General features: G+C 53.2%; 5 protein-coding genes across 5 annotated transcripts; 3 read left to right on the plus strand and 2 right to left on the minus strand.

Annotated features, from left to right (window-relative positions):
- Positions 1–1,121: 1,121 nt before the first annotated feature.
- On the plus strand, positions 1,122–1,916 carry JN550_005357 (uncharacterized protein; the record flags this gene model as incomplete). Its single annotated transcript, XM_049316975.1, has 2 exons — positions 1,122–1,146; positions 1,309–1,916. The coding sequence occupies 2 exons, from the start codon at positions 1,122–1,124 to the stop codon at positions 1,914–1,916; spliced, it is 633 nt and encodes a 210-aa protein (XP_049172773.1).
- Positions 1,917–2,807: 891 nt separating this feature from the next.
- On the plus strand, positions 2,808–4,586 carry JN550_005358 (uncharacterized protein; the record flags this gene model as incomplete). Its single annotated transcript, XM_049316976.1, has 3 exons — positions 2,808–2,894; positions 2,951–3,250; positions 3,438–4,586. The coding sequence occupies 3 exons, from the start codon at positions 2,808–2,810 to the stop codon at positions 4,584–4,586; spliced, it is 1,536 nt and encodes a 511-aa protein (XP_049172774.1).
- Positions 4,587–7,547: 2,961 nt separating this feature from the next.
- Positions 7,548–8,543, minus strand: JN550_005359 (uncharacterized protein; the record flags this gene model as incomplete). The annotated part of the gene is made up of 1 exon (XM_049316977.1): positions 7,548–8,543. The coding sequence occupies one exon, from the start codon at positions 8,541–8,543 to the stop codon at positions 7,548–7,550; it is 996 nt and encodes a 331-aa protein (XP_049172775.1).
- A 7,066-nt stretch (positions 8,544–15,609) lies between these two features.
- Positions 15,610–16,775, plus strand: JN550_005360 (uncharacterized protein; the record flags this gene model as incomplete). Its single annotated transcript, XM_049316978.1, has 2 exons — positions 15,610–15,642; positions 15,738–16,775. The coding sequence occupies 2 exons, from the start codon at positions 15,610–15,612 to the stop codon at positions 16,773–16,775; spliced, it is 1,071 nt and encodes a 356-aa protein (XP_049172776.1).
- Positions 16,776–22,108: 5,333 nt separating this feature from the next.
- Positions 22,109–24,478, minus strand: JN550_005361 (uncharacterized protein; the record flags this gene model as incomplete). Its single annotated transcript, XM_049316979.1, has 4 exons — positions 22,109–22,432; positions 22,490–22,596; positions 22,648–24,253; positions 24,344–24,478. 4 exons carry the CDS (start codon positions 24,476–24,478, stop codon positions 22,109–22,111), a joined length of 2,172 nt encoding a protein of 723 aa, XP_049172777.1.
- Positions 24,479–24,494: the final 16 nt, after the last annotated feature.

Consider the following 24,494-nt stretch of genomic DNA (forward strand, 5'->3'; position numbering starts at 1 on the left):
TTTTTCTATCGCGACCCTGAACACAGAATCGGATTTGCAGCTCTCTCTAGAGTGCAAGGCCAATTTTTCGCATTTTCCCAATTGCCCTGGACGCTGTCGACGGCCAGCATGCCCGCGTCCGATGGGTGTACCTCCCTCCACAAAGGCCGTCTGCTGCACTGGTGCTGGGGCTAAGGTAGGGGAATCACGTGTCGGTACAAAGCCGCGTGCGTAGGTTTTGGTTTCCAGGCTGGTCTGCCAGCAGCACCAATGGAAGCCAGGATCGCGATGGAATATGCGAGGGGGAGTGGATTGGATTTCATTCAATGGTCAAAGAATGTCTTTGATGCGTAGTCTTGATCCCGTCCACCAACGACTCCCTTGTGAATGCTGTCCCTTGACCAACAGCAGTTCGTAGACTGCCTGCCTGCCTGCCTGCCTGTCCGCCTGTCCGCCCGCCCTTCTCTGCCATAGTACTCTGACCAGATCCTGGTCTTGGCACCAGAGCCCCACACTTCACTTGGGGGAATCATAAGCAGAAAGATGAGCTGATCTGAGGCTATGTTTGAAGATTTGCGACGACACGTCGTAAGCACAGGAGACCGTCTGGACGCTGCTGTTCGTCTACGGAATCTACAGCAGTTGTTACGGGCGTCTCAGGCGGGGCTCAGCCATTGGGACATCAGATCAACAATACCAGTTGGCACCTCCATCCGAGACTGAGGAGAATGCCATTCTGTCCCTGGGCAAGCCTGGGTAAGGGAAGGGAAAATAGCGAGGTCCATAGCGTGATGCTTCGCCAGGCGGCTCCAGGGCCCAAAAGCCCCCCGGTCCCCAGTAACGCTACCCCACTGTGGGAGCCTCCCCCCCAGCCACGCGGATCGCTACAGGGCCCCAAGCCGGGCAGCCTGTCAGTGGAGCTGAAAGCTGCTTCAGTTGGTCCCAGTGGAGGCGTGGGCTAGGTTGGGCGTGGGAGCTGTCCGTTTCCAGCAGACGGCATCTCACGGAACACGAGGAGCAAACAAGACACCTCTTCTCTCTCCCATCTTCTCTGTCATATCCACACGAGACCCTGAAAGATGCTCCTCATACAATAATACCCTTGAAAGCACTTTGCTGAGTCGAGTCTCACCATCTGAACCATGCGCATCCGATTGCCATTTGCAGGTCAGTTCCCACCCAGGCACGGCCAGAGCTGGAGCTGGAGCTGGAGCTGGAGCTGGCAGCCTAGAGCAGCTCGAGAGCGAGAGCGAAAGGCGAGGGCGAGGGCGACAGCTGGAGAGCCATTACAAGGACTTGTAACCACGTACTGACACTTTGAGTATCCAGGCGTCTTCTTCCTGCTCTGCCTCCTCGCAGGGTACGTCGGCCTCTCGTCCCTGCAGCTCGGCGCATATGTCAACGACAAGGTGCTGCACTTCCTGACCTTCTTCATCCTCACCATCGTCTTCTACTGGATCATCGACACCAACCGCCGCCGCACCCTCAACCTGACCCTCGTCGTCTGCACCCTGGTCGGCGGCGTCGGCTCCGAGTTCGTCCAGGGCTGGCTGCCCAACGGCCGCGAGTTTGACCTCTATGACATCGTCGCCAACGTCGCCGGCAGCCTCGGCGCCCTCGGCCTGTGCTCCTGGTACCACAAGCGCATGCTGGAGAGGAAGAGGGGCCGCAGGACATACGATGCGGTGCCCGGCGAGGACGAGGCCGACCTGGAGCTAGGGGAGGAGGTCGGCGCCCACGAGGAGGGCGTCATGTCGGCCGCGGGCAACGAGAGGTCGACGACCTTGGAGGAAGAGGTCGACAACTGGGACGAGAACGCTGTGGACGCCTGGGACGAGGAGGACGGCGATGGCGACATCGGGGCCTCGTCCAGCAAACCCAAGGAGACCGAGCACAATGGGGTTGATGCCGCAGATGCGAAGAAACGAGTGGACTGAAGAACCCATGGAACCGACATTCTTTTACGGGACCCAACGGCGTTATGATACCTTTCTCATCTGGCGTTCAGGTAAGGCATGTGGACTTTTCTACGGCTGCGGATCGAGGCCGTAGCCTCGCACGTGTATGAGTTAGATGAGCATTATGAGATCAAGATCGGTTTGAAATCGCACAAGCACAGTGTCTCATGAAACGTGATAGGGCAGCCTCAAAACCCATAGCAGGACAAGTTTGGAATGTGACCAAACTGTGGCGGTTAGAGTGGGAAAGCTGTGCTCGAGCTTGTTCAATGACGCTTGTTTGCACTCCTCCGTAACAAGAATCTGCCAAAAGACAATTGAGCCAGTTTCCATAGGGTTAATTCGAATGGGTTCCCGGTCTACATTGACATGGCTGGAATAGACCAAACATCACAGAAGCTCCATAGAGAAACTTGCTTTTTTCGACCTGCCCACCAATCCCTGCTCACCGGATCCTCAGGGTCTAAGGTCTGTGCGACGAGACATGTATACTCCTGTATAAAGCCAACGTTCATACAATGCCGACAACCTAAGAACAACCAAGGATACAGCATCACAAGATGACGAAAAACAGGCAGCCCGAGACTAATCCCACCCGAAGCACCACCCAGCTCGCTCCAGGGCCATTTTCAATTAGTCCAGAGAGCTTCCTCGGCAAAGGCTCGGGACATTCCGACTGACGAAATCGGCTCTAAAGCAACGCAACAAGTAATGCGGCAGAGAATTTTCTGTAGGATGGCAACGGAATCCTGGGCGACCGCTTTTGAAGTATAGCTATTGATGCTTGGTTCCCGTTGATTATAGAGTTATACACCTCAGCCAGACTCTCTCTAATTCGTTGCCGCTTTGTCCTTTTTTTCCTTTAGCACCATGGCGATCCCTCCAACCGCTACCAACGGCCTGAACGGTGTGGCCACCCCCAAAACGACCCTAAACCGAGCAGCCGAAGTAGAAGATGTGATTAGGACCCTGGCCATGTGGATATTCAATACTCCAGCTAACCTGCATGCTAGCTCATCGACGCGGTCAAGTCTCTCATCACACCCTATATACAGGCGGCAGACGACGCAGCATCAACGAGGGCCACGGGGAGTAACACCTCCTCCGCTGAGACTAACGGCGCTACGTCTCGCAATGTTCTGGTCGAAGCTCACTCGCCCAAGGCTCTTGTAGAGCGTCTAGCCTTTTCACTGCCACAGAAGGAGGGAAGGGGACGTTCTGGATTACTGGAAACCATTGAAGGAGTTCTCAAGTACAGTGTCAACACCTGGGACCAAGGGTTCTTGGACAAGCTGTACTCGAGCACCAACGCTGTATGGTCTTTCACCACATCTGGCTTTCTAATAAACGTAGCTAACGGTCCTTTCTACCTTTCTAGGTCGGAGTGGTTTCAGAACTCCTTCTTTCTGTTCTCAATACCAATGCAAGTACCCCCCTGACACGTTTTTCCCGTTGCCCCTGGTGCCTTACCCCAGCCAGACTCACTTACACAGATGCCAGGTCCACATCTACACCGTGTCGCCGGCCCTGACGCTGATCGAGAAGAGCACCGCCAAAAGCCTGGCGCAGCTCTTCGGCTTCACCGGTCCGCGCGCCGGGGGCGTGACCTGCCAGGGCGGCTCGTCGTCCAACCTGACGTCGCTGGTGATCGCGCGCAACACGCTGTACCCAGCGACCAAGACGGACGGCAACGGCGCCCACGCCTTTGTCGCCTTCACGAGCGCCCACGGGCACTACAGCGTCGAGAAGGCCGCCACCACCATCGGCCTGGGCTCGAAATCCGTCGTGACGATCCCCGTTGATGCCTCGGGCCGCATGATCCCGTCCGCGCTGCGGAACGCCATCGTCACGGCGCGAGACGCTGGCAAGACGCCGCTGTACGTCAACGCGACGGCCGGCACGACGGTGCTGGGGTCGTACGACCCGTTCGAGGACATATCGGCCATCTGCAGGGAATTCGGCCTCTGGATGCACGTCGACGCGTCGTGGGGTGGCTCGGCCGTCTTCTCGACGGCGCAGCGGCACAAGCTCGGGGGAGCCGGGCTCGCGGACTCGATCACCGTCAACCCGCACAAGATGATGAACGTGCCGCTGACATGCTCGTTCCTGCTGACCAACGACGTGTCCGTCTTCCACCGCGCCAACACCCTTCCCGCGGGCTACCTGTTTCACGAGAACGGCGAGGACGAGGGCGCCGAGGAGAAGGAGTTCTGGGACCTGGCGGACCTCACGCTGCAGTGCGGCCGCCGGGGCGACGCCCTGAAGCTGGCTCTGGCGTGGATCTACTACGGTGCAACAGGGTTCGAACAGCAGGTCGACCACGCGTTTGCAATGGCGAGCCACCTGGCGACGCTCATCCAAGAGCATCCCGAGTTTGAGCTCGTGTCGTCCAACCCGCCGCCGTGTCTGCAGGTGTGTTTCTACTACGCGCCGGGTGGACAGGTGGCAGAGGACAAGGCGGAAAACACGAGGAGAACGAGTGAGATGGTGAGGAGGCTGGTTGCTCGGGGGTTCATGGTTGATTATTCGCCAGGGGAGAGAGGCAGTTTCTTCCGAGTGGTGGTCAACTGCCAGACATTGCCAGGGACGGTGGAGGGATTAGTCAAGGCATTGGAAGGTGTTGGCAAAGATCTTGTGTCTCGGGAATGATAGAAGGTTTTGAGCGAAGAGCGCGGAAGCAAATACAGGCAATTAGGCATGGCAGTGTATTCGTCGCCTTGTGCAAAAGGGATAGAAAAATACATACGGTCTCGTGTCTGTAGTTATTGAAACACTGGTATATTCTTCTTGGCAGGCAATATTGAGACTTGAATGTCCGTACGAATTACTACAGTTGGTCAATCATACGTTGACGCTCCTCTAGAGCTTGAAGTCACGGTCTGAAAACATGAAGTCCAGTGAATGTAAAGTAAAGTAATGAAACCCCTTTTTAACCAGCGCGTGGACTAAATCGACTTTCAGAAAAATCTCAGCAGGAATTCAGTGTACCACAAACCCGACAACCTGAAGCGTCGAGATATTGTATGAAATATGAAATGCGATCTGAACCATCGCTGGAAGGCTTTTCATCAAGTCCAGTCACCCATGTTCGAGGTAGGTGTCGTGCTGTCTGAAGCTGGTGACTTTTCCTTGATAATAAAGGCCCTATTGTCAGCTGCCACTGGCTCGATGAGGAAACATCTCTGAATTTCGGAAATTGAAGCAAAGAATTGTGTCAAATTGCTCCAGCGTCTTCGGCGCCCACCAGTCCTGCCACTGCGACTTGGAGGCATAGGCAAAAGTTTGCGAAACGAGACATGTTGCAGCCCCGGCTAAAAAAAGCGCATTATTTGTCCCAAAAATTCGGGAAAAGAAAGGTCGAAGTACTCTGGTAACCAGAGTGCATCGGGAATTGAGCCCGATGCGGGGGTCGAACCCGCAGCCTTGAGATTAAGAGTCTCACGCTCTACCGATTGAGCTAACCAGGCCGATTGGGGATTCCAACCGGGCACACCAGACGGTGCTGCTGTTGTTGGGTCGGTGAGGCTTGTCGGTGTCCATGAAGCGTGGAGAGGCCGTCTGGAGTGTTTGTGGGTCCTCGAGGGAGGCCTAGCCAGCAGGGATGGAGTCTGCATGCAAGCGGCAGGCTTGGCAGGCAAGGGTGTGCTCTGGTCATTGGCTGGCAGGCCGGGAAATAGTGTCAACGGCGAGCCCAGAGCGGAGTGGCTGAACTGTATGGGATGTGGTCCATGCGCAGGATGGGCGACAGCGGCGATTGTACGGTGTCGTGTGGGCGACGCGTGCGTGAAGGCGCACCCTGGAAACAGAGAGGTTCTTGATGACGAAGACGCCTCGAGAGGATTGCACGCCGTAGGACCTGTTGTGTTTCGTGACAGAGGCCCTGTGCTGAAGGGTTGACTTGGAATGATCGCGAGAACTGGTGCAGATCAGGTTCTGAGAGGACTCAAACGATCAAGTCCAGACGACAACCAGCAAAGACGCCAGCGTATGCAATATACCGTAGCCCAAGACTAAGGCGAGCTTCGCTTCGAAGCCATCTATTATGTTCGGTCTGCATGATTTGGACGTCTTTGAGGTTCAATCGCGACAGCAGAGACTGCAAGCAAGTCGAACGTCTGATGTCCTTGGGTGCTGGAAATACTAGTAATTCTATGGTCGGCAGTTTGTGCTTGTCTGCCTCGATGGGCTTTTCGCGACTTGTTCGAGGATTGAATTCGATGAGCCGTGTACTTGGCATGGTCTAGGCGTGCCAACCATGTTGAAATCTGCGGATCATCATGACTTCGGGTTGCGCAACAGCGGCTCGCTGACGTTGGCGAATCGTCCAGTGGCTGAACCCAATTCGACCAATGCCGGTGCGAAAGGTCGGGCACGCTGGCGGCCATGCATGAGACTTTCGAGGAGAAGCTGGCAGGTAAAGCTCAAAGTCCAGGTTTGCTGTGCCGTCTGTCATGGAGAGGTCATGGGAGCAATGTACCCGCGTTACCGCATTGTGACGAGTTATGAAGTCAGCTTTCACAACATAGGAAGTTTCGTCCAGCTATGGCTGGAAGTGGTAGGGTGGAAGAGCTGAAGTTGAAGTTGAGACAAAATCGGCGTGACATGACGTGGTGCGCGGTTGTTCGCGCGTTCCTTCCTGGGTTGCGCGTCAGAGGAAGGAGCGCGTCCGCGGCAGGCATCAGACACCTGAGCGTACATTGAGGCCAGACAGGTAGTGATGCCGTAACAAACAAACCACTGACTGTATCCTCTTGCCCTCCATAAACGACCTTGGATGGAGGTGTCGTATCAATCTCTTACCGACTTGGACCCTCGTTGATTGCCCGAGCCCTTTTTCAAAAAGGAAATACATGTGCTACCCCTTCATATATACTTTGTTTGCTGACTCTCCCTCTTTATACTACGCAATCATGATAGCTTCTCATCACCGCAGATGCCTACCAACAAGACTTTTAACGTTCTTGCTTATTCCATCCGTGCGCTTAAACAGATTGTTCTAGCTATCTTAGACTTATTCTTGTTAGGTAATGATCTCTTAGAAGAGTTGAAGGTCAAGCACCCTATGCCGGGTATGATGACCCCTCCCTGGTCATCGGCTCTACCAATATAGTGTAGCCTTTGATTCCCTCATCGCTCAAGGAAAAATGAACTCTGAATCACGGGCCGATCCCTTGCTTGTCATACCACACCCCCTTCCGCGCAATCAACAAATTGTACTCTGGTTCGTGATTCAATTTCCGAGAAGGCCGGAAGTTCGCGTGGGTTCGTGAGGGCTTCTGGATATCTTCTGGGTGGAGCATGTTGCTTACGTGGGTAGTTATGGAGGTAGAATTCCATTCGATAGAGAGGAAGACCGCAACTGCAAGGTCTGCCACAGCGCTATAGGCGATGGCGCTGCAATGATCCAAACGTACTGCAAATTGTGAGCTACATCTACGCCTTAACTGAAGAGCGATGGCAAAGACGCGCGGGATTATGGATATAAACACAAAGGGAGGCAATAGACTTGCTCATAACTGCAACGCGTAGTTTGGGAAGTGTCTACTACCTATCTCCTAGAAATGTGTAAATCACTCTTTTAAACGCTACTCACTGACATCTAATCAATATTTATAGACTTGTCATAGCCTTCAATCTTCCCACATATGCTCTTTTCGTGATGCCGATGTTGGCAGCACTTTCGAATCCGTGGGGCACACCACTGAACATGTGAAACTCGACATCCACATCGGCAGCTGCCAATCTCGCGGCAAACATGGCACACTCGTCCCGAAACAAGTCCAGGTTTCCAACGTCAATATAGGTAGCGGGCAAGTCACTGAGGTCCGTTGCGCGACTGGGAGCGGCGTATGGGCTCACTTGCGCATCGGCCTTCCCTGCTTTGTCCTTTCCCACGTACGCCTCCCAGCATAGCACGAGGCTTTCGTAAGGAACTGTAGCAAAAGATGCTAGTGCGCTTTGAGGCGTCATGGCTAGGAGTGATCGGTCATCCAGCATCGGGTAGATCAGGATCTGTCGAGCCAAGGGCGGGTTGAGTCCTCGATCTCGGGCCAAGAGCGAGGTTCCTGCTGCTAGTCCACCGCCGGCGCTGTCGCCCATGAGCCCGAGCCTTTTGGGGTCAACTTTCAGCTCGGCTGCGTTTTCAGAGATCCATTTCAATGCTGCATAGCAGTCTTCGACTGGCGTCGGGTCTGGATGCTCCGGCGCGAGACGGTACTCGACACCGAAGAGCTGCACACCTGAGTCCGCAGCCAGCTTGGCGATTTGCGGTGCGAAAATATCGACACTCGCAGCCACCATGCCACCGCCGTGGAAATACAACCATGCGGGCAGAGGGTCCTGGCTCGCCGTCTGCTCAGCCGTTGCAAAGCGGGTGATATCAATCTCCACGCCGTCATGCGAGGCTACTTTATGCACCGTCCGCTGGATCGTAGGCTGCTCTGGTAGCTGAGACCACACGGCGCGCAGCATGGTGTCACTGAAATGGCGAAACTCTAGGACCGTATTGTACACCGGCACACGGGTCATGTCGCCGAAGGGTCGCCGCCATTCGGCATACTCAGGATCCCAATCCAGCTGTCGGGCTGTGTGACTGTTGTTAACCATGTCTTCGGTTTTCAAATATAGCTGATAACCTGCAAAACAGGTGTGATGTTCTCAGGTGCTGGCAACGTGGTCTTATGACTTGGCCACCTCACCTCGTTCCGCTTCTTCCAGTTATGATCAGCCGCAGTCACGGATGATCAGACACCTCCTGTGCGGCCGTGTCTCAGTAGGTTACTTCGCGAGAAAACTCAACAATCAATCATTCATGCGTTGGTCTCAGTTAAATGCAAGTTCTAACAGAACACCGTGAGTGCGGTACTCCGAATTTCAACGTCGTCGGTGCCTAAATCCTACCTGTCAGCCACTCCGGAGCATTGCCCATTTGGGCGTCCCGACTCCACAAAATACCGAGGTCGGAATTGGGCCGAGTGGCCAAGATTACACATTCGGCATCGGTAGTTCGACTTCATAGATGCCAAAGAACGGCAAACGGTTCTTTCTATAATGGTTTCACTTTACTATAAGCGCAGTCACCAGGAAAATGGCTGGAAACAAGAGGGGTGGGTCACGGCCCAGCGCGACCGGTTGATCGCGTACGTGGACATTGGCCAGCGAATACCGGGAGGCCGTGTTCTTGTCCTTTCTCTCGCCAAAGTTCAGCCCCTACATATCTATCTACCAGATCAATTAATGCAACCATCTATATTTTTTGGAACCCAAGTTACTCCACAAGACAGCTACTCTCAATCCGCGAGCTGCCAAATGAACATGCGAGTCCAACAAGACCGCGGCAGATACATACATCACTGGCTCAGTATCATGCGTAGAAACTTCTCATGGCACCAGGGGAGATGACTTGCAATCGTTTGAGTAGTAGGATCCAAGTTACTTAAAGCCGTCCAGTTGGTCCACAATAGACGCCTTACAAAATAATCTGCCTGCTGATGTCATATCAGTTGCAACAGTTCCCCAATCGACTAGGTTGAATGGATATAATTTGAAGTATCATGGTCTTGGCTATCGAGTTTACCAGTGAAGTGGTTTGTAGCTGATGGAATAACCACGAGATAGCCAATCGATACCAGTCAATCGACTACCGTGTCTAGCATATTTGAGGTCCGTCTTGGTGCCAGTCCTTAAGATACAGTATACTGGGCTCGAAACAGACTACAGGCCTTAAGCCAGACTTTACTTCGCGTGTGATATCAGCAACTTGAGTCACAGGAAGAAAGGCGTCCAACTGGAAATTAAATTAAAAAAGGCTATGATTACGATCTCTCGGCGCTACTTTCCCTCGAAGCAAATTGGCCGTGACCGTCAAGATGAATCGTACAGGCCATCGCGGTGTCCATTCTACCTTTGCCCGTGGTTTCCTTATGGACGGTAAGTCTGCCGTTTCTCAGCATCTGCCACAGCACCTTGTGCATTAGCTCGGAATTACTGCAGTTTGCATGCTGTCCAGTATCTCCTCGCACGCCTGCGTCATCAGCTCCTGTCCAGTGGCATCGTCCTTCAGGTCTGGATGCATCGATTCCCAATCGCCCGGAACGCTACCTCTTCGTAGCCGTTGCACTAGCCTACGCCTCTGACGACAGTACAGAACCTACGCTCTCCTGATATGTGCAGTCGTCCCTCAGCCGCCCTCTCAAAGCCGCGGCCGTGGCCTCAAAGCTTTTCAATAATCTTCAAGGGATTCAACCGCCAAGGTTTAATCTCATCTGGAACGCTGCAGATCCTCGATGCGGCCCGAGGCGTAGCGTCGGAAACATCGGCGATGGCTAGCCCCCCCGGCCCACCCCAGACATCGTGTATTGGGCGACATCACACTAAGACCATTTCCCGATGCTAACGAGGTAATTGTCAGCTCAACATAACGATTTTTGGCGGCAATCGTCGCGTGGGAAAAGACTCATGACGTTGACTGCCAGTTGATCTGTGACTGGCCAAATATAAGCTCCAGCGCGAAACGGCTATCGCACGAGTACGTATCGGAGTGTACAGAGTGGCATGATTACCCCTTCCCGATCCATTATGTCTTCGAAAGAATGCATCTATGCTAGGATCAACTACAATGAAGAGCCCAATTGACCACGCTCTCGGGGTTAAGTGCGCAGCTTCCGTCTAAGGGTGCCTACGAGTCCCTCCTGATCGATTCAAAGCTTGGCCATGCCGTTCGATCTGCCTTATCGCGCAAAATAAAAGCGCATCTTCTTGGTAGTATTCCACTTTATCATAGCCGCCAGCGATATCTAGGTCATAAAATCAAATTTTGCGAAAGTCGGCAATATTACTTGGGTTGTAAGGCCTGGGCGATTGACCAAATGCAGCTCAGTGATACCAGCGTGTCTTCCAGTATCACTCTATCTGGGAGCTGTATGTAAGAGAATTGCCAGTGAACCTGGTAGTTACTCAGGAGTAAGTTCGCCAATGGTGGCAACGATCCGAACGTCGGCTACAGCCCCATCTCGACGACGCGGCACAAAGCCGTCTCGAGTGGGGCGCCGTCAAAACGACTATCATCCGCAGGGCATTGTCGATAGCTTTGTTTGAGCCACCGAGAAAGAGAGAAAGGTTGGTCATAGAGAATGATAATGGGCACACATTGGGCGGAAGGCAACCAGCAATTAGAAATGAAGTCTAGTCCTGTTGGGACGGACATCTCGCTGGCCAACAGGACAACACTATCACTGGTATTGAAAGGGTAATGCGACACTGGGAAGCCGAGTGAAATTGTATTGGCAGAGTGTCTGGTTTAGCCAGGTGCATATTATCAGGGAAGCTGGTAGCCCCAGGGAGTTTTTAGGTTTTGCTTAGCTTCGCAATAGTGGCCTATTCGAGTGATCCTTCTAATGAAGAGGCATGCGTGCCGCGGTACCTCGTGATTACCACCGCACGCAGCATTTGATTCTGAAATGTTACTAAATAATATGCTTGAAGCTCTCCTTGGTCACAGTGTCAGTCACTAGCTGGTGGTTGATGGCGAATTTGAGCTCGGAAGAAAATTTAACAGAGTCGCAGATGTACCGCACCAGGCATGCTTATAGCTACTACGCACTCGAGCATATATGCAAGCTAAGGCCGTTCCTACTGGCGTGAACGCTCATTTGCTGTCACACTCTTGGATTAATAATCTCTTCGGCTGGCCGAGAGGCGTCAGGAACCGTGTCTCGGCGTTTAGCGATCTGTATGAAGCGTGATAGGCAGTTCTCTTCCCTGAGATCTCAGATATCCCCAGGCTACACAAGACTATTTGCGGCATATTTGGTATGGATTTCAGTCAATAGGCAATTTTAGTCAGCTCGGCAAAGGCGATCGAAATAGGAGCTCAATCTTTTGCTAAAGATAAGCGAATAAGATAAGGCCAAAGGAGCAAAAGGTACTTTGCGACCGCAGTGTACTCCGTACGCCAATCACTGCCATGTTTCGGAAATAGCACGGTTTGGAGATGGTAACTCTACACAAGTTGAGGCCGGCATCTGGAGTAAAAGGCCAGAACCTCAGGAGCCGGAGCTCCCTCCGCGAATCATGTCTTTGGGTATGCCATGGAAAACGTGGGAAGACGAGTGGCCGAACTACACCCATAGGAGATAGCTCGGGTTGCCGGGCCACATTACGTTGCACATAGTAAACGGAGGCGAATAATCTCATCGCGATGTCATACCACGCACGAGCCACATCAAAATGCCATGTTCTCAATCATGGGATTTCGAGAGAACCAGACCTGGCAGATGTGCTGGCTAATCTTCCTTCGGAAACGATCGGCACAATAGCCTTGGGCCCGCCCGCACCATTTCCTAACAATGCCCGCCCTCCAAAGCTTGGCATACTTGAGGATGCCAAAATTTGAGATGAACACAGTAACACTGTCGACATGTTTAACGTGCCCTCACGGTTGCGATCCAATTGGCTTCCACACACAAAGATACAGCAATAAGAAAGGCCGAGGGGCAATCCTCCTCCAGAGACCCCGAGATTTACGCCAGTATCAACGCCGAAGGGAATTGAGAAAATTGGAAAATTGTTAAGAGGTCATGTACTCCTGGAGTTTCGGAGTGCGAGAGATGGGGTAACGGACAGAATGCTCCGTCGACGCTAGTGCGACGACAGGCGGTAGCAAGGATAACGACAGGGCTTAGGCCACGCTGGGTCTTCCTGCTGTGCAGTAGTTCCGCACTGCAGAAAGTGATGTCAGAAATCGAGTTTCCCGAGGCGATCGGGAGTTCTGTCTTGTCAAGGAGCGCCCAGAAACAATGACATTCGCACTAACGACCCAGATATCAGGCACCGTCGGATGGTCGGCTGCTGTTTCTGTGTCGGACCACGTTCCTGTCCCACAGGAACGTGGTCCCACCTGTCTGGAAATCCCCCAATGTCCATTTTGGGAGCCACTTACGAGTTACGGCCAGGCCAATCTGATCTGATTCCCCCTGGGCTACGCATTGGACGCGCTCGCGGCGGTGCGCGAGGATGGCCTGGCAGCCTGGTCAAACCCGGTACCTATAACCTAGCGAAGCTCTGGAGCGGGAGCAGTTGGCAGTCTCAGAAAGGTGAACTACCAATCTCCACAATTTGATGAGAGCAGGCAAGCCCCCAGCCCTGCCCCAGCAACCTGGTTCAGTCCATCGTCAAATCACGAAATGGCGACTTCAATTCGACGTCGATAGCACCTTCTGGGGTCCTTGAAGCTGAACCAACAAGCACTTGCATATGTCCTTGACTCTTGAATCTACGTAGACGACGCATATAGACTGCTAGGCCCTGGAGCTGAACTCGCAGGCCCTGCGGCTCCAAAGCATGGCCGAATCATCAGTATTCCGTCATTCAATACGACGAGAGGCAGCGCGTTCCCTTAGACACAGCAAAATGAAGTGAGCCCTAACCCAGGTAGCTTGATAAGTAGGGTTCAACGGTATCTTGGCAAATAGATCGGTTTTGTTTCCGTCTCCCATGCTGCCGAGGGGAGAAGCAGGCCAGCGCGCAGGGGGACTAAAAACCCGGAAGTCAAATGCCACTCACTCACTTGCTATATGGGCCTCGCTGCCACAGCGTCCAGGTAGAGGAATAGACTTTTGGCTATGCGTCGGCCATCCTTGCAAACAAAAGGTGGGCAGTCGCGTCCTAATGTCAAAGCTACATCGGTACGGGGCCTGCGTCTGCGAAAGCTTCTATGCGTAGGCGGCCGCTTGGGATCCTATTCGACGCTGCAACCAGACCGATTTCTGTTACACGAAAGGCACACAGGTTACAGGGAGCCTGGCGACTCGGCAATCGAGGAATGGACTGCCAATCGATGAATGTGTAGTTATCGGGGATAAGAGGCGGGCCCCTCACTGCAGGAGAAAAGGGCGGCGCATGGGGTAGATTTGTACTGGAGGAGCATCACAGCACAATTGCCAGAAACGGTAAGCATTTCAGCGTGTCTAAGCTCGAACGAGAAGGCCGGCGAAGCAGAGGCTGAACTCGGGAGCGACCGACAGTGAGTGGGAACTCAGCTCTCGTTGGGAAACGTGGTCACAATGCATGTAGAAATCAAGTGGGACAAGTCGAAGAGGAGAAGCACCACAAAATGAGGTAACTGTTACAGCTTTTCTACGTTTGTTCTGCGGAGGGCCTCTTGTGCCCTGTGTGAGCAGGAGTGAATTCTATGCATGTGGGGAAGACATACTCGAGCCTGACCAAGCAGCCAAGGTACTGTAGTTGCCAGCCCAAAATGCTGCCACCGGCCATTTGTGTCCTTGCTTCTGAGGGGGAACTATCGCTTCTTAGACTTCAGGACTAATAGCACCGGGTGGTGCGGAAGACTTGGGGTTGGTCAACCATTGGATGCCCACGACTGTGACCTAGGCAATTATTGGGGGTTAGTCATGCAGTCGAGGGTAGAAGGTACCTTGCTGCTTCGGGTCTCGCGGCGACAACACCACGCGGCCTGCCACCCTCCCGGAAGTATAGGCGACCTCTGGCTTTGTCTGGATGCACCACCGCACCACGACTGCGCCCGCATATCCAAGGCCCCGGCCTAACTTTTTTGGAGGTAGGGCTTGGCTTCTCCAAAAAATGCAAAGCAAAAGCAAGATGCCGCTAGACTGGGTTGGGCGGCACCCAGGCGAGCCAGCTAGGTCGGCAGCTTTGGCCAGGCTGCGGTGCCGCAGCGCAGCGCTGCCTACTACGGTACTAGCAGTACCTAGGCCGCTATCTGCCATGGGGGACGTGGGACTGCCTCTTTCGCTGGCGGCACCTCAGACTGCTAGCGCCGCGCAGCCGGTCTCCGAGCGAGCCTATGCTTCTTGATCGCGATCGATCGCCACCGCCAGCATTCCCGCATCGAACTACCTGGGATCAGCTCAGCACATGGTTGATCGATGAAAATGGTTGCTGAGTACTTGCAGACGCATGCCGTTCTGTCAACCCAGGCCCGGAAACCTATGGCATTCTGACCCCTCTTTGCTTGTACCTCCCCTAACACCAATGTGTCTTTCCATGGGGTTGTGTCTTGGGCCTGCACTGATATATATTGTTTTGCGCCCCGTCTGCTCCGCGCGTACATGTCCCGTCGTTCTTGTTCGCATTCTCCAAAACCACTTGACCCTTGTCACTCCCAACTATAGCATCTTAAGCATCTGGACAACTCAGGTTCACCACCCCCTTCCATAGGCCATTTCAAACAAAGCCCACCAGCCATTCGGGACTGCCAGTTTACCATACATAGTGTGCGAAGCTCGCCAGGTTAACGACACACACTACCCGCGCCTCAACCACACGCCAATAGCTGGCTGCATGTTTTGCGAATCTGCCGCCGCCAGCCACCTACAGGACGTCTCACTGGGCTTATAGCCAACCACTGAATCAGACGACAGCACAGCCATACCAAACGCTGTTGCCATCTGGAACATCCGGATACCCCGCTGTCTCTAGCACCGAAGGTTCCTAGACCTCGAGAGACTGCGGAATCGATCGACATATATACCCAGACACAAGAAACTTCCGCACAAGCAGTTTGAGGCCGTTCCATTACCTCATACACAGCACAAACGACCACCGATCGCGTTTGCACCCCAATTATTCTTTCGATCTCGTTCGTCATCGCGCATTTTCGATGGGTAAACGATCTTTGTCCACCAAAGAAGCCATGCCTGCCAGCGAGCGAATCCCGCCGGTTAAGGTGCAGAAGGCAAGTTTGCATTCCTATTCTTCCCGGTCTCCGCGCTGGGACGGACCACTTTGGGTCCGGCTTCGTTTCTAACCGATCAAAATTAGACCGAGCGATCTCATGAAGAGAACCAGGAGAGAGCATACATCGCAGCGTCGAGACGCGCCGACCGAAGCCTGGAGGCCAGAGTCCAGTCCGCCAGGATGGCATCCGAGATCCACCGCAGGCGGACGGGCCGGGGTCTCAAGGTCACCGAAGAGATTGTCATCAAGGAGGAGATGTACGAGGAGGAAGAGGATGATCTGCCGAGACAGTTCAGGTATTTGACGCAGCACCTCCAAACCAACTCGCCCGCCATGAACCAACGGGTCAATGCCTACGTTACGACGCAGGCTGCCATGGCGACAATGGCAAGGTACAACGAGGTCAACCGTTTGTTCAGCGAATCGTTCCCAACAGCTGCGGCGTACCAGCAGCAACTCAACTCGTCCGTCTACATGACACCCTTGATGGACAACAACAACAATAACGCCCAATTCAGTCCTACCTCCCCAACCATGCCTTCGCCAACCACCCACGGTGACAGTTCAGTCTTCGGCATGGACAGACGCATTTCCACGGCTACCAATGCCAGCTCAACGACGACTGCGCGCGGCACCTCAGTATCATCCCCACCGGCCTTGTCTCCCGGTTCCGCCACATTGGAGACGCCAGAGTCGAGATCTACGCCGTACCAGGCTCCAGCCCAGGCGTTCCCCAATTTTGATCCTCAACTGAACCAGAACACATCGTCTTTCACGTCCGAGCTTCCGAATGAAATCAAGATGCTCGGTATGGCCAACGTCGACCCAAGCGACCCAATGGCGCCGTTCTTTTTCGGCGGCAACCCCTCGGCTTACCAGATGTTTGGGCAGCACCCAGAGAGGACGAAGCCCGAGCTGAGCCTGCACACCTCTACTATCCCCGAGCCTGCTGGCGACCTCGCCTCGCCCCAAGACTCCCTTGAGCCATTCGACGAGTCTCTGTTCTCCCCAGTGGAGTCGTTCACGGGTCATTTTGACAACTTCTCCACCATGGGCACCCCTGCTGGCGGGATGAACGAGAACACCTGGGATAATCTGATTGATTTTGGTTCGGAGCAATGATTTCTATTTTGCCCCCAAGCATATGAGGGAATGATTTTGAAAAGTCCGTTTCTTGATGATACCACGCATTAGCGACCTATTAGGGTTTGATGCATTTGCGCGGGCATATGGAATTTTTGGTCGTTTGGCGTTCTCGTTTTGCTCAGTCTCGCTTCACTACTCACTCAAAACCAAGTGGCTTTCCAGGGATCTACGAGATTCGTTATTCTTGTTTCACGGGTGCCGGCCCTGTCGCCGGTATGAGCACACTTGGTAATGTCTGGAAGACGATATGAAACGGGAATTTGTTTGCCTTTTTTTTATTGTTATTATCTAATCCTAGTGCTCCCTCTCTGCCCACGGTGCTTGGAAGTCTAGGAGTCGTAGCCAGCTGTTTTGAGACAGACACGGTACGACCGAAGGCAACTCTACGGGATATTTTTATGAAGCCCGGAGACCTTCGAAGAGTTGGGGAACCTGAGCGGTATTAGCTGTTCAGGTGGGGAGGGTCCTACACTGTTGAGATCTGCAGACCTGGAACATGGCTGTACAGAGCACCAGTGATGGTTGACCCGGGCGTGAGAGATAGGCAGCATACATGCCACGAAAAATGGGAAAAGCCAGAATGGCAAATTCCCATGGTCAAATGCGCCACTTCTAACCACGGTCTTTCGGTGGCATGTGGATGGCAGATGAAAAAAAAATTCGATAATACGAAAAATAATTGCGAACTACTCCCAATATCTTCTTAATGCCCATAATCGTGTTTTACTATTGTCAGAAAAACGTAGCATTTGATCAGTATCTGCTCTCCTCGACCCGCGAAGTGACATACCACAGCACTGTTCCACGCCACCTAGGACGAGTCTCCGAAATCACTTTTTAAATTGGGCTTACCGACATTTGGGGGTCACTCAACACTGCAACCTACATCCTGAGCGGATGGCCCCTTGCCACCCAATCGCATCTCCTCCGCCCCGCGGGGTGAGCTCCTCCCTATTAGCTATGCGGCCTTACACGGTCCTCGAAGGAACGTCGTCCTTCGTGTGACTCGCAACACTTCCCTGCCAGACGTCCAACTTGTCAGCCCGAAGATTGCCGGATGAATGAATGAATGATCCCCGCATGCCCACTACGCCTAATCGACCACATCGCCGGAGCGTGCTCCGTATCCTGGTCGATAGAAGCAGCTGTCGAGGGACGTGGCGAGGAGTCGAGGACAACCTTCACGGATGGGCTCAATTTGGAGGCACTTGTATGGTCGTCGGCCTTCGAGGCCGTTGCATGCTGATTGGCCAGGTGCCATCTCGCATCGAATCTGGCCTACCACCCACACCACGACCAGGATGGGATTGCCATGCCAGGGGGCCCGTGGCCTCGCTCGCTTGGCTCGGAGGGTCTTGAGCACCGACTCCCGAGCTGGGGAGATCACCAATGGAAGCAAGCCCCATGCTTGCTTGCAACGTCAGAGTTCACACGTACATGCGGTGCTATATTTGCTTTTCCCACCTACTCTAACTAGCCTCTCTGGCGTGCGGCCTGTGGCACCCCTTCCAAGCCAGTCAGGGGTAGAGGGTAAAATGGGATGAACCAGCTCGCTTTCGGATCTGCGTTTCAATCGAGCGTGGTTCCAGATCTCGCAGCTCGTCTATCTGGCTTAGGTCAAGGGCGCCACCCCTGTCGTCAGTTTTCACTTTCTGTTTTCATTTCTCCAACGTTTTGGACAGGGATGAAGCTACCAGAAGCAATGCGGCAATGCGGGAGTCAATTTTGGGTCGACACCTGTGATAAGGGAACCTCCGGATACCTACCACCATCGAGCACTGGCAGGCCGGTGCAGGTTTACTCATGCTTACACATGTATACTGTAATGATACCAAGAGATTTTTGTTCACCCTAGGCGGACTGAAGCGTTCCGACCTTGTGGCAAGCCAAGTTCCGAGCGACATTGCTGGAGAGGTCTAAAGGAAGTAGAGCATACTGTCGTTGACACATGCTCGGAATGCCAGAAGAGAGCAATTACCGTGTGCCATTGCCTGCCTCTGGACAGGGGAGCGGCCTGAACCTAGTTGGAATTTCTCGCTACTATCCGATTACTGAGCAACTCTATCTCCGCCCGCTAGCCAACGCTCTAGCTTCGAGATATCGCGTCGTCCCGGTGTGAACTTAGTGCCCCAAGTGCCCAGCTTTGGTTTTCTCCGTGTTCAGGCAGCAGCATCCGTAAAAGGCTTGTACTAGAGACGAGGGGGTCAATTTGACGTCACAGGCACGGCAGACCAAGCTCGGGGATAGCACCGATTGGGTGGCCGCGTTTCTCGCTCCTGACGGTTTGGGCGTGCAGTTTGCAGTTGCATGGAGCTTCGAAGAGGCATGCATACTTCCAATGCAATGCAACTGTTAATAACAGAAGCACACGAAATTTCAATTTTTGAGGACTAGCAGTGTGTGTGTGATATCCGATAGAGTAAAACCGTGGTATACACTAGGTTCTGTCGAACGCCAGGATTGGGATATCTGGTAACATGTTTGTCACGAAGTAAAAGTCAAGCCCCACTCCTGCAAGTGTAGTAATCTGGCCTATATTTTGCGACTATATTCGATAAGCGTGATGTCTAGCCAGCAACTGAGTGAGAAGTTATGTGATCTAGGTCTGATGCTTCTGTGTAGATCGAAGGTCACGAGCAGATGGCCTGGTGATCCAAACCACATAGGAATACGGGCAAAGGCGCCGGAAGGATGAATGTGGTCTCGCGCATCACCATGCCTTTCAGCGATCCCATTTAGCTTTACTCATGATCAAGACAATACTTCGACGGTGTGGAGAACCTTTTAGCAACATCTTATAATGCGGAGCTTACTGAGCAAGGCCAATTTCTTCAAGTACATCAGCCTTCATTGTTTCAACAGTAATGACCATGAGATATATAGCGAGGAGCTAAATCAAGCCAGAAATTGTGGAAAGGAACGTGTCAACTGTCTTCTTTGCCTCCAAGTATACCATGATAAGGCATGCCTGAGCGGCAGGATTGGCCATGATGCTCGAACTTCTTGATCTTGACCCACCTGAAAATTAGAAAATCTATCTGCCATCTGGGCGAAGACTCAGTGGTTCGTTCCATTCTCATAAGTGGTCTCGGCGCGCGGTTAAAGTGAAGGGCCGTTGACCACGATACTTTCTTGTTGTCCTCTAGCTGAATAAGGTCTTGTCCAGCGAAGGGTATGTCAAAGGGATTGTGGGGTCAGGTATAATCAGAAGTCCAAACGTATGGTTCAATTCATGAAGATACTGAATCTTGTTCCTTTTCAAGGAGAAGGGAAAAGATGGGGATTATATAGCGGACACTGTTCACTGTCTCACCGGGCCTTCTGTAAACCTAATGCACTGCCGTGACAGAGTAGAAGCCAATATACCATCCTAGCCAAGCATTATATCGTCGCTGGCGTCAAATAGACAGGTAGCCATATCCTCTATGACAAGGGTGACTTCGAGAATAGATTCCATGTCTGCAGGAATACTAGCGAGACTTTGCGAAATATGACACTGGTTCGCTCCGTAATAGCTGGTGTCAAAGCACATGGTACTTGGGTCTTCATCAACATAGACGAAGGCCTCTCCGTGTATCATGAATGCATGAGCAATCGAAAAGACGCAGGTGTAACTAGGAACAATGGCTCCATCCCATCGTTGAACACCAGCTAGCTTGCTGCAAGTTCGAGAGCCGATGTGCCCTAAGTTGTCAGACAAACTTGGCTCCTTGGAGTAGGTCGCCGGTACGATTCACAATTATTTTTTTTTCTCATAAAGGCTCCGGCGCTTGCGGGATTGCTGACATTAAGCACCTCAGCAAGATAACATAGCTGCTTTCCCGCTACGATCGGTGTACTGTACCAGATAACTCTCGAATTCTGGGCGGTGGCCATCGCGAGACTTCAGGAATGAGATGCGGAGAGTATAGACCCCGACCGTCTGGATAGCCATTTATATGAGGCACCAGACGTGAGGAGCAACAATTCAAAATATCGAAGATAAACAGTTCAGCACTATAGCGTGTAATTATTATTATTTTTTTTTTTCGATCTGGAAGCCCGCCAGTGCTTGCCAGTCCAGTATTCTCCCTCTTCTTATCTGAGGCGTTGACAAGCCGAGCACGACCGTAAATCCTCACGGTTGGCGTTTTTCGTGATTCTGATGAAAAACGGATTGCCTTAGGTGATCCTGATACTTGCTGGGTAACTTCAAGCAGAGCCTCAGCCAGTCAAACTGTCTGTAATGCTTGCTCTCTATTCACCCATGAGGAGTTATCATACTTGTTCGATAAAATGAAGTCGACTTGGTTGTGAATATCCAATCTACGGCGGAGGTCTCATCACATGAATGCGACTGTGATGGGATCTCTTCAACTTTTGCACCCGAGAGCCGAGTGGCATGATCGTGATGAGGTGGTCGAGACGTGCGACCCCGCCCATCGTCGAAGGGGACCTGCTTCTTTCCTCCGTCCACGACGCAAACGCTTCTAGTTTATAGGTTAGATTCTGTTGGGGCAAGGTGCTGTTGGCCATGGACTGCCAGATATGCCCCCATTCCACCCTGACGAGAGACACGAAATGTTGAATTTAGACCTCAGTTGCCCTGTACCATACCTCGCAGCACATTGCCGGCGTCTTTCTTAGCATCGGGAGCTGATACTCGCTCTCTCACCCTGGAACACTGCCATCGAGCTAGGCTTCGTAGCCTTCACATTCCATGTGTATGTAACATATAAAACAATTGTCAATCCCCTCTACTTAAACACGTACGACATTCGTCAAAGTTGGCGGGTTTAGTAGCTGTGGTGCTTCCGTAGCAGCTTTAATGAGGTCACCAAGACATTCCATTTGGATTTTCGGTTGCCAGGGCCGACATATTGTTCTGGAATGGGGTAGCTGGAGTGGCTGAGGGCAACACGAACTCCATTATAAACCAGCTGACTGCATGCTAAGATGTGTCAAGACCCCAATCACAAACAAACCCTCACCCACGAGTCTCACGCTGGAGAAGTCGATTGAGGCTAAGCCGCCTGCTTTGGGCTGCGCTTCGAGGATTTCCCAGTTCGTTTCATCCCAAGCAACGACCTGAGTCACCTGTTGAACTCTTGTAGTCAACACTCGTAACATTCGAAAAAGACCTCTTGGGGAGGCCGGTCTAATCATCGTATATACAGAAAGCCCACCCATCCATCGCTTATTCGTCTAAATTCGTCGCTCGTACCCCGTCCACAAAAAAGCCCATTAACCAACGTGGCGCGTATGTATTCAAACCCAAGCAAAGCCACCCGACGACCCTGTCGTCTGCCATGCCCACCGGCGAGGACCTTTCATGGGGCACCTCTCCTTCCATTTGCCCGCCGCCCGTTGGGGAGGCTGGGCATGTTTATGAACTGCTTTCCGTACGGGTAGATGCCCAGCGGACGCTTCTTCGCCGGCAACGAGTTCAGGGCGTCCCACATCTGTATGATGTCGGCCCGCTTGGCCGGGAGCATGCTGTATTGCAGTGAATAGAGCACCTTGCGATGGATGGGAGGGACGAATCGGCCAGTTATGAGGCAGAACAGTACGCGCGGCGACAAGTAGTGCTTCCGTATACGGTTTCCCATCTGGAAATACTGGTGAAACATGGCAGTGAATGAGAGCGGTATGGGCTACATAGTCGGTCAGCACGTTTCGTATGCCACAGGTGCCTGTCCTCATTGACTAACCTTGAGGTAAATGACTGACGTCGGGGGGTGTGAAGAGAATGCAATGGAGGAATTAGAATCAAGTTTAAGTCTATCTTGGGTATCACGAAGTTCAAAACGAATGCCACCTGGATCAGGTAAGCGTCTGTGCAGGTCAGAGGCGATGACTAGTAACATACCTGGGAGACGCCGGGGATCCTTGACCCGGAGCATCAAGGCGAACAGTGGGAAATGATTTAGGCAAGAGAGCATCGTATCGAAAACAGCCTTGAGGGAGATGATGGCCATGCGTGCGACTGCAAAGTTCAAATAGAAGACCACGACCGTCGGGAGGAGGAAAAACAGCAGTGTGAACAGAATGGTACCCACGAGGAGCTGATCCAGGTCGTAGTCGCACGAGTCGACACGGTTCCGAAGCACGTTGTACTTCTTGCCGCGGAAGAGTTGGAAGAGGGACAGCAGGATGGTGAGCTGCCAGTGGTATATACGGGCGGAAGCAAGGTAGAAAGAGTATATGTGGATGGTGAGGATTGAGACCAGGTCTGAAAACATGGCAATGGGCATGCTGGCGCCGGCGAAACTGGAAAAGCCAATGAACCAGATGATGTGCGGCAAAAGGGGCTGGAGCGTAGTAATGCAGCTCGACCAGTACTCGATAACCCATAGGAAGAGATCTCCCAAGAAAAGAGCGAGCTCCTTGTTGAGCTTGAGGCCAGCAGGCCATCCCATGAGCCATTCTATGCTGCTATGCAGTGCTTCCACAGTGTACTGCCGGAGCAGAAGGCCAATCTGGTCGGCGACCCAGCCGGCATTGTCGATGATGTATGAACCTATAGCGATACCGATTATAACATCGTTCGCCACGAGCCAGAGGCTGTTATAAAAGCGGATGTAGTCAGGATGACTCGTGGTCACACTGGCCCAGTCGTTCTTCCGCAGGCGGAGCTTGACATATTGCATGGGCCAGTAGCAGAACTGCTGCAGGCGTATCTCGATCTGTTGTGCGGTGGCCGAGATGTCTTTCAGTGCGGGCGAGCTCGGCCTCAGGCGCCATTCCAGGATCATCAAGAAGATCTCGGCAGCGGCCCGGTGGCTGACGAGCGTGAGGATGAAGATGCGCCTAACGATGGGAAACACGTAGAGGATAATCTTGTCCCACACCCACAAGATGGCATCGTCACGCATCGTCGTGGCCTGCTCGACCACCCGTTCCGACACACTAAGCGTTCTCTTGGGTCGAGTGCCAATCAGGGAGACGTTCTTCTGCAGCAGGTGCTCCAGCTCCCAGGCCCAGTTTACCTGGTTGACGATCCTGGACAAGGCCTTGTCCTTCATCGACGGGGCGTGTTTGACGACCGAATGCAGCTTGAGCTTATCCACCAGCTGGCGCCGCTTCTGCCGGTGCCGTCGTTCTTGCTTTTCATCCTCAGCATCGGAGCCGTCGGACACTGAGAGCAGGGAGGGGTCCCCCTTGTCGGCGAGGGCCAGGGCCATGGGGTCGAGCGAGATGTACTGCATGCGGTTCGGGATCGGGCGCTCGAAGGAGATGGTCTGCACGCTCGAGGCTACCTGGCACTTGACTTTGGGTACCCGGAGCGAGGGGCCGGTCGTTGCAAGCACCCACGATGGCTCGATGATGAACTTGCCCTCGGGTGCGGACTCGGGGTTGGTGACACCCAGGACGTGCATGGAGCTGTGGCCGCACAACCTCTCGATTCGGTCCAGGTCATGAGGGGCGCCGCGGAGGAGGATGCCAGCCTTCAGAGCACCCTCGACACTCTTGGGCTGGCGAGGGAAAGTTGTCAGATCACAGGGCTCTGGTTGCAACAGGTCGAGAGGATGGGCGGAGGATAAGAGGCGTAGGTCTCAACTTACATCGACATGATCCAGCACGGCGACGACGACGACATCGAGCCCCGAATTCCTCCAGCCGACAATGACGCCAGGCAGATCGGATGTCGCGATGTCGGTCGGCCAGAACACTCGCATCAAACCATCATGCTCTGGCATGTCATAGAGGCCTCAG

Source organism: Neoarthrinium moseri (assembly GCF_022829205.1).
Source record: "Neoarthrinium moseri strain CBS 164.80 chromosome Unknown scaffold16_Wmoseri_CBS_16480, whole genome shotgun sequence".
Taxonomy (NCBI): Eukaryota; Fungi; Ascomycota; class Sordariomycetes; order Amphisphaeriales; family Apiosporaceae; genus Neoarthrinium; species Neoarthrinium moseri.